Here is a 15,886-nt window from a genome sequence, read left to right on the forward strand (position 1 = left end):
AAGGTTCATGGCTCTCTATTCAAGAGCTAGTTACCTCCTAGCATAAGATCCCATTCATTCTTCCGACTGGAACTAAGCCTACTTTAGTTTTAAAACTGTTCTCTTTTTTCGTGCAATATAGCCAATCAATAATGCCGAAAAGAAAAAGACAGGGGACTATAGACGGCTTTTTCAAGAAAAAACAAGTAAGTTGACTTCTCTCCCTCTGCAGACACTGACGTGCTTGCAAGTTGCAATAGGCTATCTGTTTCGAGTGCTACCGCGGTTGGGATGCACAGGTTTGACTAGGGCTACAGGTAGCCTTTACGGAGAGTAGAGATCCTCGTGCGATTCGTCATTTTCAAACCTTGAGAAAACGCACTTCAATCTACAAGGTGTATCACTCAAAATATACACAAAGTATGTGTCACAGCAATCAACTTAGGCCTACTGGTTTGTCACCGCATAGATTCTCAAACTGACATCAGTCTGTGAGAAGCCCTGCAACAGTCACTGAATGAATGTGAATGCAAGTCTTATTTTTATAATGTTTTGTCGATTATGTCAATACTAAAACATCATAAGTCAGATCTTTGTAGAACATAATATCTGAAAATGTGCCCAAACAAATTCTTGCACTGGCTTAACATGGCTATAGCCTACTACATGATATGCACACTGTATGGCTAAAGGTTTTTGTACAGTATATCCACTGTAGAATGCAATATTGACACATCTGTCATAGAGCAGTATCCTGTTACTTAGAATTATATCAGACACGTTTTATTTTCAGTTACTGTATAATCAGTAAGACCACACCATAAACACAGAAGCCCAACATTATACATCATAGATAGGTCTCAGCATGAAATGGAGAACATTTGAACTTGACCACTGGTTTGACAGCCTGCACTCTGTGTGTCACTACATAATAACATCACTACATACAAGTAACAAATGCTGTAGCCAAATGTCATTAGAGCTACAGTTATTGAACATTCATGCAACAGCCTCAAGTGGCTTTACAAATGTGTTTTGTCTCTGCTCATTAAGACAAACTAATTGTTCTGCAATCATTTTCCTGTCCAACAGATCCAGCTTGTGCTTTTGAACATAACACACGGTTACACTGTTGAGACATGTTTGTGTCATTGTACTTCGCATCCATGTTTTCAGCCTTCAGAGGCTGCTGAAGCTCCTTTCAGCTTTATCACACAGTGTGTGTGTGTGTGTGTGTGTGTGTGTGCGTGTATCAAACAAACACACAATGAGTCATACACACACACACACACACTCACACACACACACAGTGTATCTGCTCGCATTTCTTCCATTTTGTAGGCCTAGATGTATGTAAAAGTTCATATAATTGATCATCGCTATTTGGAATGATTATTTCTTCGCCTGTTCCAGAACACCCCCACTTTTGGAAAGCTTGATACGCCCCTGGCCTAGCCTACTTTCTTGCTTAGGTACTTAGGTAGATCAGCAGCTGGGTAATCCACTTTGAATCGTTTTGATGCTTTGTTTCTTGTCTTTATTACTTGATTTATTCCCATTTTAGGTAGTTATTCTGATAAATTAGGCGACCAGAACAGGGTGACTGCTTTTATTTCCAGCTCCAAAAGTAAGGCTACTTTACTGTGTGTCCGAGAAAAGTTGACACAGAAGGCGTCTACAATCAGCTGGCAGCACGGCGAAATAAATTTTTTTTTGATCAGCTGGCAGGAGCGGTAGCGGGTTTTAAACAGGGACGTGCAGTGAGGTTCGGAGCTGGTGAGGCACAGAAACCGGAAGTGATTACGTCATTTTGAGCTCTAGTTTAAACTATATATATAATGTATATATACATGTATATATGTCTATGGTTTTAAAATTGTCATCTGATCAGAACTGAAAAAACGTTGTTTTATTGTCTAATACCATTATTTTCAAACGATTGTTTTTTTATTGTATTATGATGAGTTATTAATAAGATATTAATAGTTGCAAGCTAGTGTATGTAGACCTCCCACCAATGATATGGCTCATTTCATTTTGTCTGGAGAAAATATAACTACGGTGGTGGGATGCTAATTTAAATGACCATTTAACCAACTCGGACAGCTTCGAAAAAACAATTCCATATTTATTTACACAACATATTAACATGTAAACAGTTAAACACCGCATACATAGCACACAATACCAAAATGTTCTACTGGCCAGTATAATTTAAAGTTGGTGCACTTTCGTTGGAGCTCATAGCCGTCAGTTTGAGGTGAAACAAAATTAATCCACTCACGATTATCAGTATAGATCAGTGGAAATCCGTTGTCCTCTTCTTGAGTGAATGCAGTCAGTGGCTAGTTTAGCTCAGGATTAGCACCTACCTAGTCTGCTCACAACTTCAAGGCAACTTTCCTGCATCAACAGCCTTTAGCTTCTTTGGTTCGTGTTGCGCATGAATATGTAGTCCCGTTGGGAAACGTGAAATACTCCAATGCAAATGTGTAATACTACTGTGTTAACTTAAAATACTTAAACGTTCTTAGTTAATTCAACATGCCTCAGGTTAGCAATGCAATCTTCCATTTTCGCTGTCAAACTCAAGTAGAGAAGTGAAGAAGAAAATCCAACGTCAGATTATATACCCAACAAGTGCCCTCTCGCTCGCCACCCTTCTTGAATCCGTGGTAGTGCGTGCCTCCCTTGCAATATTTTTCAATGCGTTTTCAACTCAACTCAAAAGGTTCTACGCTTGCGCACGCATGCGTAACACCCAGTTTGGAGTGATTTCGCAATCCTAGGGGAGGCACTGCCTACCCTGCCCATAGACTGCAATGCATCTGCCTCCCTTGACCGCACGTCCAATGTTCATTGGCTGATCACTGGGAACCGGAAATGCTCAAATTCAGCGATTTTGATAATAAAAATGCTCGAAATGATCGGAATCATGCAGAAATGACACTCGTAACACAGATAACTAGAGAAATATGAATATTTATAATACATAAATATATAGGATTATTATACAAAAAAATATTTATATTTTTTTAAAATATTTTTTTTTTACTTTTCAAAATGACAGGTGAGGCTCTGCCTCCCCTGCCTCCTATGACTGCACGTCCCTGGTTTTAAATGCGATAAAAACTAAATCTGGGCTTGTCTCCTCGCCGATTTAAACAGCCAACCGAGCAACAACTGTCTGGCATTTTACTAACTTATATTAAAAGAGCTTGAAAGGTGGGTGGTTCCTGTATTAACTCCCGTGTTAAACAGCTGTGGAACGTCTTTTTTGCCCTTCAGCTGGTCATTCTGACGTCAGCTGAAAACTATCAATTTGAATGGCATTCGACAAGCCTTTTGTGCTAGCAGGAGGGTCGTAGCACTAGCAGACTCCACGGACTGGCGAACGTTTGTTGAAAAATAAAAAAATAATCTAATTTAGGTAGCTTTGCCACCTTCTCCTGCAGCTCTTTTCTCTCTTGCCTTTTCTTACTGCCACTTTTGTGTTTTTAAGACATTCAGACTCGTGTAGCCTCTTGCTCCTTTGCTATTGACAGTTAGCAGCCTTAATGTCACTCTATATTTAAATGGTCCATTAACAGTGTTAAACATGTTACCCAGAAATCCCCATTGCAAATCTGAAATTCTGAATGACAAAATACCAAAGACAATAACTTATTCGTTTCATTGAATCGTTTTTCTTTAATGTTTCTTCAGTGTATGTAGGTTAATCATGTGCTGTTGTTCTAAATTGCTACTATTTTTTTTGCAAAAATAATACCCACCATGACGAAGACACGTACGGTATTATAGGAGTATAAATAGTTGTCGAGACAGCTGACACATTAACTGATGAGGTTATCGCTGAAAACTTTAGCTAGAGTACTGGAAGGCTAGGGCGCGCGGGCAGGTTCGTCTTTTTAACTTAAATTGACGTTAATGTGGCCTGCATTGAAGTTAACGTGGCCAGCTACGTTAGACGCGAGTTTCGTATGAATAAAACAAATAATAAAAGGCTTCAGGCCACCGTGCAAATGCCCGCCATGCCCTATGCCCAGTCCAGCGGTGGGCAATGGCCTTGGCTCCATCACATTTCTGCAATATAACTAGTCAGGTCTCTGTGATGTAAACATTTTAAGCTATTTTAAATTGAATGTTTGTAGCTATGTATCTGATCTTAAAGGACATTGTTCCATTTTTTTTAAAACACTCATATCATAAAACATGTATGTATGTAATGTGTGTGCCAACATAAGCATCAGGGTTCTATACATTGGCATCAGCCTGATGCTCCACTGGATCTGCAAGTCTTTTCCGTCAAGACAGTTCTCAGTTTGTCTCCGGTGCTGTATAAATCTTTGTGAAAAGTTGCTCAGAAGTTACCAAGGTCATCTGAGATATCTTTCTGAGTCTGTCCCACTTTTGCACCTGCACCGTGGCCATTTGATCTGAAGTGGGGCCACATTTCCTAAGGCATAGAGGGACACAGGCCTTACAGATATCAGTATCAGTGTGCAGTAATTGGCAAGAGGGGTCACACTGCTGTAGATGGGGTCAGTGGGCCTGGGTTGATCAAGACATTCGGCAGGATGTAAAGATTCATAGACATTTGCTTTTATTTGAGACTCTCAAATTGAAAACAATAGCTTCAGAGTGTTTGCATCAGGCTTGGGCAGAAAAATGTGAGAGAGACAGGAGATTTTCACATAGCAAAGATTTTTAACAAGCTATGGAAAAAGAAATTAAGTTTTTCTTCAGTCTAAAAATAGAGTATTGACTGAAAATATGTATTTACCAGAGATTCTGCTCAGTTCAATGTGTCAAAATGACATATTTCTTATTTTCCTTTATAAGATGATACAATAAAATAAGAATTAGAAAATAAATAAATAATGTATTTACAGTCGGTCTTTAAAAGAGCAGTTTAGATATTAGGTTGTACTCTTGAGGGAGAAAGGGATATATGTCTATCAATACTTCATTTTGTACTGTTGTCAAAGGCTGAAGAGGATTTGGTAACACTTTCTATGAAGCCCAGCGTCATAAGGCCCTATAAGGACATTATAAGGGCCTTAATAATGACTTATAGCGATTGCTACAATGACTTATAGCTACTTTATAACTACGTATAATGTCTTCATGATGACTCATAATCACCTTTATGATACATTATATCAGTTCATTATGAATGGTTATAATTAAAGACGGAATAATGCATTATAAATATGTGACTGTCGGGTGACACTTGCTATGAAGCCTGCCTTTATAAGGTCCTACAAGGACATTAATGATGACGTTTAAAAGTAGCTATAAGTCATTGTAGCACTCTTTATGACTATGTTTAGCATCTCCACAATGACTCATATCCACTGCTCTTAAACGTAATATCAGTTAATTATAAATGGTTATAATCTAAGATAAAATGATGCATTATAAATGTGATCATAGGTTTGTGTGGGTAATTATGAATCCTATGAAGCCTGCATATATGAAGCACTATAAGAACATTCATAATACCTTTAAAAACTAGTTAAGTCATTGGGCACTCATTATAACTATGTATATAGGTCTTCACGGCACATCATAACCACCTTTGTGATATATTATGCAAAAGGGATATAAAATTATTATATTGCTAGGTGCCGTTCCCTTGTGACACCAGAAATCCAAGAAAAAATAAGCAAGATGAAAACTGATGGGGACTTGCTCCTGATGGCCGTCCATTAAAATGTCATACCGTATGTCACATCAATAAGTTGTCTACAGAAGGCTTGCTGTTTTTTAAATTTTGAACACCCTTTTTAACACCCTTACAATGCTATGTTCTGGGCTATGTTCAGCCAGTGCTGATTTAAATAAAAGGGTTTTCATCTGTATCCTGTTGTATTTACTGTCAGCACTATTCACAAGTTCATAATGTCTTATCTTCTCTTCTCTTCTCTTATAATAATCTTATATCTGTTTAAAACAAAATTACTCTTTTGTCACTTTACTTAAAGCTGACAAAGTACACTTATATAATCTCATATCTGTTCATAACAACACCACCCTTTTGTCACTTTACTTAAAGCTGACAAAGTCCACTTATAGGATCTTCTAAAAGTTTATAATATTCTATGTCTGTATAGCAGCCTAGTCACCATACTAATAACCATTAATGAATATGCATAATATATCACAAAGGTGGTTATGATGTGCCGTGAATACCTATATACATAGTTATAATGAGTGCCACAATGACTTAACTAGTTTTTAAAGGTATTATGAATGTTCTTATAGTGCTTCATATATGCAGGCTTCATAGGATTCATGATTACCCACACAAACCTATGATGAGTGACAAAAGGGTGGTGTTGTTATGAACAGATATGAGATTATATAAGTGTACTTTGTCAGCTTTAAGTAAAGTGACAAAAGAGTAATTTTGTTTTAAACAGATATAAGATTATTATAAGAGAAGAGAAGAGAAGATAAGGCATTATGAACTTGTTAATAGTGTTGACAGTAAATACAACAGGATACAGATGAAAACCCTTTTATTTAAATCAGCACTGGCTGAACATAGCCCAGAACATAGCATTGTAAGGGTGTTAAAAAGGGTGTTAAAAAAAAAAAAAAAACAGCAAGCCTTCTGTAGACACCTTATTGATGTGACGTACGGTATGACATTTTAATGGACGGCCATCAGGAGCAAGTCCCCATCAGTTTTCATCTTGCTTATTTGTTCTTGGATTTCTGGTGTCACAAGGGAACGGCACCTAGCAATATAATAATCTTATATCCCTTTTGCATAATATATCACAAAGGTGGTTATGATGTGCCGTGAAGACCTATATACATAGTTATAATGAGTGCCACAATGACTTAACTAGTTTTTAAAGGTATTATGAATGTTCTTATAGTGCTTCATATATGCAGGCTTCATAGGATTCATGATTACCCACACAAACCTATGATCACATATTTATAATGCATCATTTTATCTTAGATTATAACCATTTATAATTAACTGACATAACGTTTCAGAGCAGTGGATATGAGTCATTGTGGAGATGCTAAACATAGTTATAAAGAGTGCTACAATGACTTATAGCTACTTTTAAACGTCATCATTAATGTCCTTATAGGACCTTATAAAGGCAAGCTTCATAGCAAGTGTCACCCGACAGTCACATATTTATAATGCATTATTCCGTCTTTAATTATAACCATTCATAATGAACTGATATAATGTATCATAAAGGTGATTATGAATCATCATCAAGACATTATACGTAGTTATAAAGTAGCTATAAGTCATTGTAGCAATCGCTATAAGTCATTATAAAGGCCCTTATAATGTCCTTATAGGGCCTTATAACGCTGGGCTTCATAGAAAGTGTTACCGAGGATTTTTTAAGATGAGTCATTTCTAATGAAGTGAAATATCAAGATATTTATAGAATTTAATTCATTATGTTGACCTTTCAAAGGTACATGCTTTGCGTGTCATTTGTTACTTGAGTTGGCCTTTGTTCTTCTGATGCCATAGAGGTTGCAGATCTGTACCACAGCTTTTGTCCGGTGATGTGGTGATGTTTCTGTTGTGACGTAGGCCTAATGAAATTAAATTAATTTGGTTGAAGATCTCCACGGGTAAAGAATTAATCTGTCGTTTAGTCATCAGAGTAAGATCATAAACTGGCAGTGTTTTTATTATATACATTGAGCAATGCACAGTACAGATGCAAACACTCTGACAGTGAGAGAGGAGAGAGAGTATGTGATAGATGTTATTGAGGAATAATGTGTCTGTGCTTTCCAACATAGTAATCTCCAACTTTCAATGAGATTTTACATTAAATACTTTGCAAATAAATTGCATAAATATTTGAAACTCATTAATTTTAAATCCAATAATAATTGCTTGAAGGGGGATTAGAAAAGTGTTTTGCATTAAAGCCTTTGGAGTAATTTCATGGGATTATTCTGATTTTCATCTTCAGTGAATTGGAGATAAAGTTATGATTTCATTTTATTATAGCAGATATTCTTTCACAAGCAATTTAGTCAGAGCGTCCGTTGTAATTACTTGATGTACCGACGGCCTGATATATGTGTGTGATTCAGAGAGTTTCCTTGTATAATAAAAAGCATTTTCCTAAAATATTTTTTTTTTAAAGGTATCTAAAAATGGCTAGACTCATTTAAGTGCAAAGAAAGTAGTGTCAAGATATGCTTGAGAAAATCAGTGTTGAGAGAGTTATCAAAGGTTTGTATATATATAGTCCTATTATTTTGTAATAATAATAAAAGTCTTCTGTGAGGCTTATAGTAATGAGGAGACCACCTGATGTGAATATGCACTGAAAACTATAGAGGACTATACAAAATAAGATTCAGCAGATACCACACTATCAAAGTTCATTATCAGAGAGGTTTCAGGGACAAACTGTTTTCGATATGGAGCCAATAACGTTTCCCTGAAAATCTCTGCTCTGCAGGCATCGTGAGGACAGCTCTTCCCAACATGGACCGTGAGTCCCGGGACCAGTATCTGTTAGTCATCCAGGCTAAAGACATGGTTGGTCAGATGGGAGGCCTCTCAGGAACCACCTCTGTCACGGTCCTGCTAACTGATGTGAATGACAACCCACCACGCTTCTCACGCAGTAAGGCACCCATTGTATGTTTTATTACTGTTACATTACAAGCTCCTTGTAAGTTTTATTTCAAATGTTCCCCTGGTTTTGAAGATGAAATCAAGTTTGAATGTACTCACAGAAGAATGTGTTGAAATGAACGAGGTGTATTGTAAATACTGTACGGTCAAAGAAACAGGATATTCCTTTCAGTAGTGCGTCCAACATGTAAACTCACCAAAGCAGATCAGTTTTTAATTATTTGTCACACTGACATCTGCTTATGGCTGAGCTTGTAGGACATGTTGTTCATGTATTATTAAACTTCCTCAAAGACTTCAAATGTGAAGAACCCAAGAGATTAGAAAGAATCTCTACTCCTCCTCCCCCCTTCACACCTCCCTCCCTGTCTGTATGCTTTGGGCATTTTGACACCTGGACCTACACCTTCCCTCTCTCTCGCTCTCTCTTTCTCTCTCTCTCTCTCTCTCTGTCTCTCTCTCTCTCTCTCTCTCTCTCTCTCTCTGTCTCTGTCTCTCTCACACACACACGCACATACACAGACCACCCTACCACCACCACATTCATCTTCATCCTATTTCACAGGTTTGCACAGGCAAGGCTTAGGGCTTCCGGAGGGCGAAGTTGCCTTGCCTAGTGTGAAAATCCCAGCCTCCTGTAATCGTTTTTACTGCTGATAGTCCGGCGACCAGCAGCTCTGTTTCTGTAATGCTGCCCATCGAAAAGCCGGCTTACTTTTGCTGAGCCTAAGAAAGGAAGGGAGTGGAGACCAGGGGGTGGTGGAAGGGGGGGGTTGCTGACTCACATGTCTCGCTTTACTGGGAGAATGAGCAGATCCCAGCTGTGCTTCTGAGACTGTGGAGCCATAGTTCATGAGCACAATAGAAAACATTATGAGGTTAGGTTTTAAGAGATGTGGGATGGTCTGAGGACAAAGGTGATGAGTAAAAATGTCAAGGGGAAGACAGAAGCAGTGGGAGACACCAGGAGGACTGGGAGACACAAGGAGAAGTGGGAGACACTAGAAGCAGTTGGAGACACTAGGAGACACTAGGAGGAGTGGGAGACACTAGGAGACACTAGGAGAGACTAGGAAGAGTGAAAGACACTAGGACACACCAACACCAACGACTGCACCTCAGGTGACCCGTCTGTTAAACTCCTTAAATTTGCAGACGACACATCAGTCATCGGCCTCATCCGTGATGATGATGAGTCTGCATATAGACAGGAGGTTGAACAGCTGGCCCTGTGGTGCGGTCGCAACAATCTGGAGCTTAACACGCTTAAGACTGTGGAGATGACAGTGGACTTCAGGAGGAGCACCCCAGCACTGCCTCCCCTCACCATACTCAACAGTACTGTGTTGGCTGTTGAATCCTTCAAGTTCCTGGGATCCACAATCTCCCGAGACCTGAAGTGGGAAATCAACACCATCATCAAGAAGGCCCAGCAGAGGATGTACTTCCTGCGCCAGCTTAGGAAGTACAACCTGCCTCAGGAGCTGCTGATCCTATTCTACACAGCGGTCAAACTTCAACGGACTGTCAGGACTGCAGAAAGGATAATTTGTGCCAACCTGCCCACCATCGAAGACCTGTTCACATCCAGAGTCAAGAAGCGGGCAGGAAAAATAACTGCAGACCCCTCTCTCCCTGGACACAAGATGTTCCAACTCCTCCCCTCTGGTAGGCGCTACAGATCTCTGTTCGCCAAAACCTCCAGAAACAAAAACTGTTTCTTCCCTCTTGCTGTCTCTCCTGAACAGCTAACCCTCTGTGGCACTGTACAAAATAACTCATTGTACAATTATCCCTGCAACCATATCTATTTATTCCACCCTTCCTGTATAACCGTCGTACTCATACCATATAGTATTTATTTATCCCTGCTCTTCCTGGACTCTCCACTTTGCACTATTGTTTGTATATACTTTTTAAGACTTGTTGATCATTGCACTGTTGTATTGTATTGTTTTGCACTGCTGTATTGTTTTGCACTGTTGTATTGTTTTGTGTTGTGATGTATATTTGTGTAATATGTGTAAGCACACTGAGAGCCACTGCACCAAGACAAATTCCTTGTTTGTGCTAACTAACTTGGCCAATAAAAGCTGATTCTGATTCTGAAACACTAGGAGGAGTGGGAGACACTAGAAGCAGTGGGAGACACTAGGAGGAGGGGGAGGCACTCGGAGGAGTGGGAGACACTAGGAAACATTAGGAGCAGTGGGAGACACTAGGAGCAGTGGGAGACACTATGAGGAGTGGGAGACACTAGGAGGAGTGGGAGACACTAAGGGCCTGATTTACTAACATTGCGACCGCAGCTTAATCTGCGGTTGCACATTCACGCACGGTGTTTTTGCGCATTTTCCGTGGTATTTATCAAACCAGATCCGCGCTGGGCGCTATGTGCTTACTCCGCCCTGTAAAGGGCCTGATTTACTAACATTGATTTCCGAGCGCAGCTTAATCAGCGCCTTTGCTAGGCGCACATTAACGCACAGTGTTTCCCCGCATTTTCCGTGATATTTATCAAACCAGATCCGCGCTGGGCAATCATTATTTAGCGCACCGTTAAAAGACGGGAGAAATCGCCTGCAAGTTACTGCCACCATGGAGATTCGAGGAAGCAAAAACTAAGGTTCAGCGAAGAGGAGATAGATATATTGGTTCACGTTCGCTCAATCACTGAACCTGATTCAATGGGTTATATTGTTGTTCTGCCCGCCATCACCTACAGCGAGATGTTTAAAAGAACACGATTATAAATAATATGCTTTTGGTGGCATTAATGCATAAACTGTCTATTATTACAATATAGATGTGAACATGGCGAGATTAATACGTTCTACAAGGGACATGGGTTCACTAAAATATATCCCCACCAGTGATGCGTGGGCACGTGTCTAAATGACCCGCGACCGCCAGGCGTTTTCGACTAACTCGACCGCAACTCGACCGAAAATATGAATTATTAGAATGTTGTACCCGCCCCGCTTACCGACCCGCTTATTATTTAAAAAAAAAACAGTTGTTTATGCTGTTGTTTAGCTAGCGGTATTTGGTTATGCAAAACCCAGTAGGCCTACAGATATCGCATTAAACGTGTACAATGACGTTAAATGCTCAGCTGTTTGGCTTGGGGAATCAGCATTATTAGTTTAACCTATGTCTATTGTTTTCATCCCGCAGCTTTCATGCAAAAGTTAATAAGGATTTCCGTCAAAGTGGATGCTCCGTTGAAACCCTCCCAAACACAAAGGCAGGAGTAACATATTTCAAAAAACTTTATTCACGTCAAACAGGTAGGCCTAACCTAGGCTATAATGAAGGCTTACCGGTGCCGCATTTGTGACGGTCCATGTTGGTCGTGCCGACTTTGTGGCTGTCGAACTTGTACAGTGTATCGCACGAAGTGCACATAACGTAGCCGGCACTAATGTCATCTTTATCAATCACCTCTGCAAATGTTTCCCACACTTTGCTCTTTCGATTCTCGTGTTTTTTGAGTTTCCACTCTCCTTTCTTTAACCTCTCCCTAACCGACTCCATCTCCTTTACTGCCAGTTGTCAACACAACTTCGGCGCTCTCACACTTGCCATGCATACACAGTAAAAGAAAGCACACGCAGCATCTACTGTTTGGGCAAACCTGGATACAGGGCTGTTAACGTGTTGTAATGTGTTTTTCGCCTTATTCAATTTCAAGTTCAATTTAAGAATCCTCCTGAGAACACTTCAGCTGTGTTCAGAGATATTTTCTGACTATGGTCTTCCGAAGTCCGTAAGAAAACAGTTCGAAAACGAAAATGATTTTTTTTATTATTTATTTTTTTAGAGATCAACAGAGAAAGTCTCCGAGATCGACACGTCGATCATGATCGACGGGTTTGGCACCTCTGGCCTATATTAAATATTAAATGTTTTCAGAACTGTGCAAAAAAAAAAAGAACTATTTTCTAATTATCATGTAATCTTTCGCGGGCCGGTCTGCATTAGACGGTACAGGTTAACCAGCCACGCAATACTTTAATTACTGGACCAGAGACGACATCGAACCCTCCACCCGGGGATCACATTACATTCCATCCGTTGTTAAACTCCTGGCAACATTTGCAAATATTGGCCTCCGGATAATTTCAAACAGTTATAGCATCTGCAGTGGCTATATCTCAGCCTTCACTCATCCAAATATTCACCCAGGTACTCGACGCATTGCTACGGCACACTGGTCATTATACATTTCCCCACTACGATAGCTGAAATTAAACTTTCCGAACGTAATTGGAGCCATTGATCGCACCACATGCAAACAGTCCCACCTTCAATCCACGAACACATTTACCGAAACAGAAAGCACACATATTCAATGAATGTCCAGGTCATATGTGATGCCAACATGACCATTACTAACGTGGTTGCCAAATACCCTGGATCTGTCCATGACAGTTTTATCTTCCGGAATAGTGCCATCTATCCATGATTGAGCAACAGTTTATTTTGGAGAGGCCCAGTGGCGGCGCCAGGGGGGGGCTAGGGGGTGCTAGAGCACCCCCTAGATTGGCCATAGCACCCCCATAGCACCCCCAAGAAAACAATGGTTTATTCATTATCGTATTTAATTTCATTCTGAGTTCTTAATAAAATGTATTGTGTGATAATAATATTTGAATCACAAAAGAAAATAACAGATTGAAATAAACAGATTGTTCACGTAGCACGACACAGACACGTCGCGTGCGTGAACGTGATTGTTCAATGAGTAGTAGGCTAAGTAACAGTTATCCTGGCGATCGGTCAATTCTAAGTTAAGCGTTCACAAAATCACGAAAATGGATCGGTATTTGATCCGCAAAATTCCTCGAGTTGAAGAGCAAGGATGCACCATTAACAGCAACCAGGAGTTCCTATCCCTTATGCGGCCTTACAAAGACGCCTTCATGGACCTCTACAAATTGATCTCCGTATCTCTGACCCTGCCTGTAACATCTGCGAGCTGCGAGCGCAGTTTTTCTTGTCTGCGTAGCTTGAAGAGCTACCTGAGGAATAGCAGTGGGGATGGCCGAACCAGTGACCTTGCACTTCTGGCGATTAACCCTCTGCGAGCACTGGATTTGAGATTGACACTGTACAGTAACGTACACTCTACACACCGGTAAATTTAGTAATGTGTCGCACATAGTAGTGGTGACCTTGTAGTCATCTGGCGCAAACTTTAATCCACACACTGAAGTTAGTGAAGTATTTGGGATTACGTTATCTATAACATGCTGCATTCATTTTGACCGTCGGAGATGAACGCGGCTTTGTGCGCGTCTGTCAGAAGTAGCCTAATGAAAATAATAATACGATCGATTTTAATGGCGCTTTTTATGTAGGCCTGCCCCAAAGACGCGTTAGAGAGCAAACGTGTAAACATATGTGATGATATGGTAGGGAGGTGTTGTAGTAGAGAAAAATGAGACTCATATGCTATCACCCTAATTTCATAGCACCCTCAGTAAAATGCAGAGCACCCCCATTGCACCATCAGAAATAAATCTCTGGCGCCGCCACTGGAGAGGCCTGGCTACTTGGTAAATGTATTTGTTTCAGTGGGGATCATTGATGCGCGGGCTGATCCAAAATGAGCAGTCACCCGCGGTGACAGCGGGTAACCCGCGGTGACGAGTCATCAAAAAATATTTTTAATTATATTCGGGTCGCATTCGGTCGAGCCGGTGAAAATAAATAAATAAATAAAAAACTCCTGACGAAACGTTTGTATTTAATTATATTGTAAACATACATTTTATAAAAGACAAATTAGACATCATTGACTGCAGTAGTGGCCGCGAGCGTTATTGCAGACAGATAGATATTTTAAATTGGATATGAAGATGAAATCTGGCACATAGTTTCAGCGTTAAACTAATAAAATAATTGTGTCTATGGTTCTTTATGGGCTGTTGAAATAATTTAGAAAAATTATAGTTTGAGACATCAATTTGAAAGCTGGACCAAAGTGTTTGATTTAATTCAATTACAACTAGGCCTAATACAAAGATAAGCTGTAAGTGCAGTTTGGAGTCTGGACGGTCTTTTTTTCTCAACGGCTCAATAGGTAGATCTTGCCTTCACCAAGGCAAAGGTTGGTGATCTTGGGCCTAAAAAGTTTGGGGACCACTGATATAGACATATAAAGTCAAAAAGGCAACAAAACTGGGACACTTTTTTTTACACAGTTACACAGTTCAGTGACTTGTTGTCTTGTTTATTTTGGCTACAAAGATGATGTGATATCTTTAGAAAGCTAAGAAAATCCTTGTTTTTAATAGTATATGAAACTCAAAATGCCCTTTGTTATTAATGTGGCTGAAAATGAGTCAAATGTTTCACATTTTGTTTATCATTTTGGAAATTCTATTTTAATAAATTCTATTTTTGAAAGCTAACGTCACATTTGAATTGCCAAATAATAACATACACTCTTACCAGCGGTCAAAACAATGCCATTTACTGCTTTTTATATATAAATAAAATGTATATTATGCATAATTGAGTTCGGCATTGTGGCCCAGCCCTCCAAATTATTTTCAGTTGCTCTTTTGGCCCCCTGGGGAAAATAATTGCCCACCCCTGGTCTAATGATTTGTGGTTCCCTTAACTGAAAAAGTGTTATACGAGTTAAAAAAATATTTTTTTGCGCTGTCTCTGTCTTCTTTCTTCGCCTTGCTCTTATAACTGCTGCCATATCAACTTTTTCAGACTCAATGGAAATGCGCTTCCTGGTTAAGACGTGCTTTTATGAGGCGGAGAATTAGCCCGCAAATCAGAGACGTGCGCTCGCCAGGCAGTTTTAGTAAATACCACGCAATACATCATTAGGCGCACTTACCTTCTCTCCTCCCATTAAATTGCGCTTCACGTCCACGTTACCACCCACGTTTCCGTGCCATCCCACCTGTTTGCAGGTTCACACCCACAAAACGTTAATATGCGCCTCTACTCAAATGCGCCCCCATAGTAAATGCCGTTGTATGTTTACGATCGCTATTTTACTCCTGAAATGGGCGCAATCCTGTTAGTTAATCAGGTCCTAGGAGCAGTGGGAGACACTAGGAGGAGTGGAGGAGTGGGAGACAGAAGGAGCAGTAAGGGACACTAGGAGGAGCTGGAGACACTAGGAGCAGTTGGAGACACTAGGAGGAGTGGGAGACACTTGGAGGAGTGCTTACTCTATGGCAAGTTAAAAAGCCAAGACAGAGATGATGTGCTGGTAACCAGTGTCTG

The 15,886-nt window shown here is 40.0% G+C and overlaps 1 protein-coding gene across 1 annotated transcript in view; it reads left to right on the forward strand.

The window, feature by feature from the left end:
- Nucleotides 1-15,886, forward strand: part of LOC308377967 (cadherin-7-like) — a 92,975-nt gene that overhangs the window by 48,037 nt on the left and 29,052 nt on the right. Inside the window, exon 4 of the mRNA XM_080854754.1 lies at nucleotides 8,451-8,618. Coding sequence (XP_080710880.1) covers nucleotides 8,451-8,618 — 168 coding nt within the window. The remainder of the gene's footprint in view (nucleotides 1-8,450; nucleotides 8,619-15,886) is intronic.

This window comes from Sprattus sprattus (assembly GCF_963457725.1).
Source record: "Sprattus sprattus genome assembly, chromosome: 17".
NCBI lineage: Eukaryota > Metazoa > Chordata > Actinopteri > Clupeiformes > Clupeidae > Sprattus > Sprattus sprattus.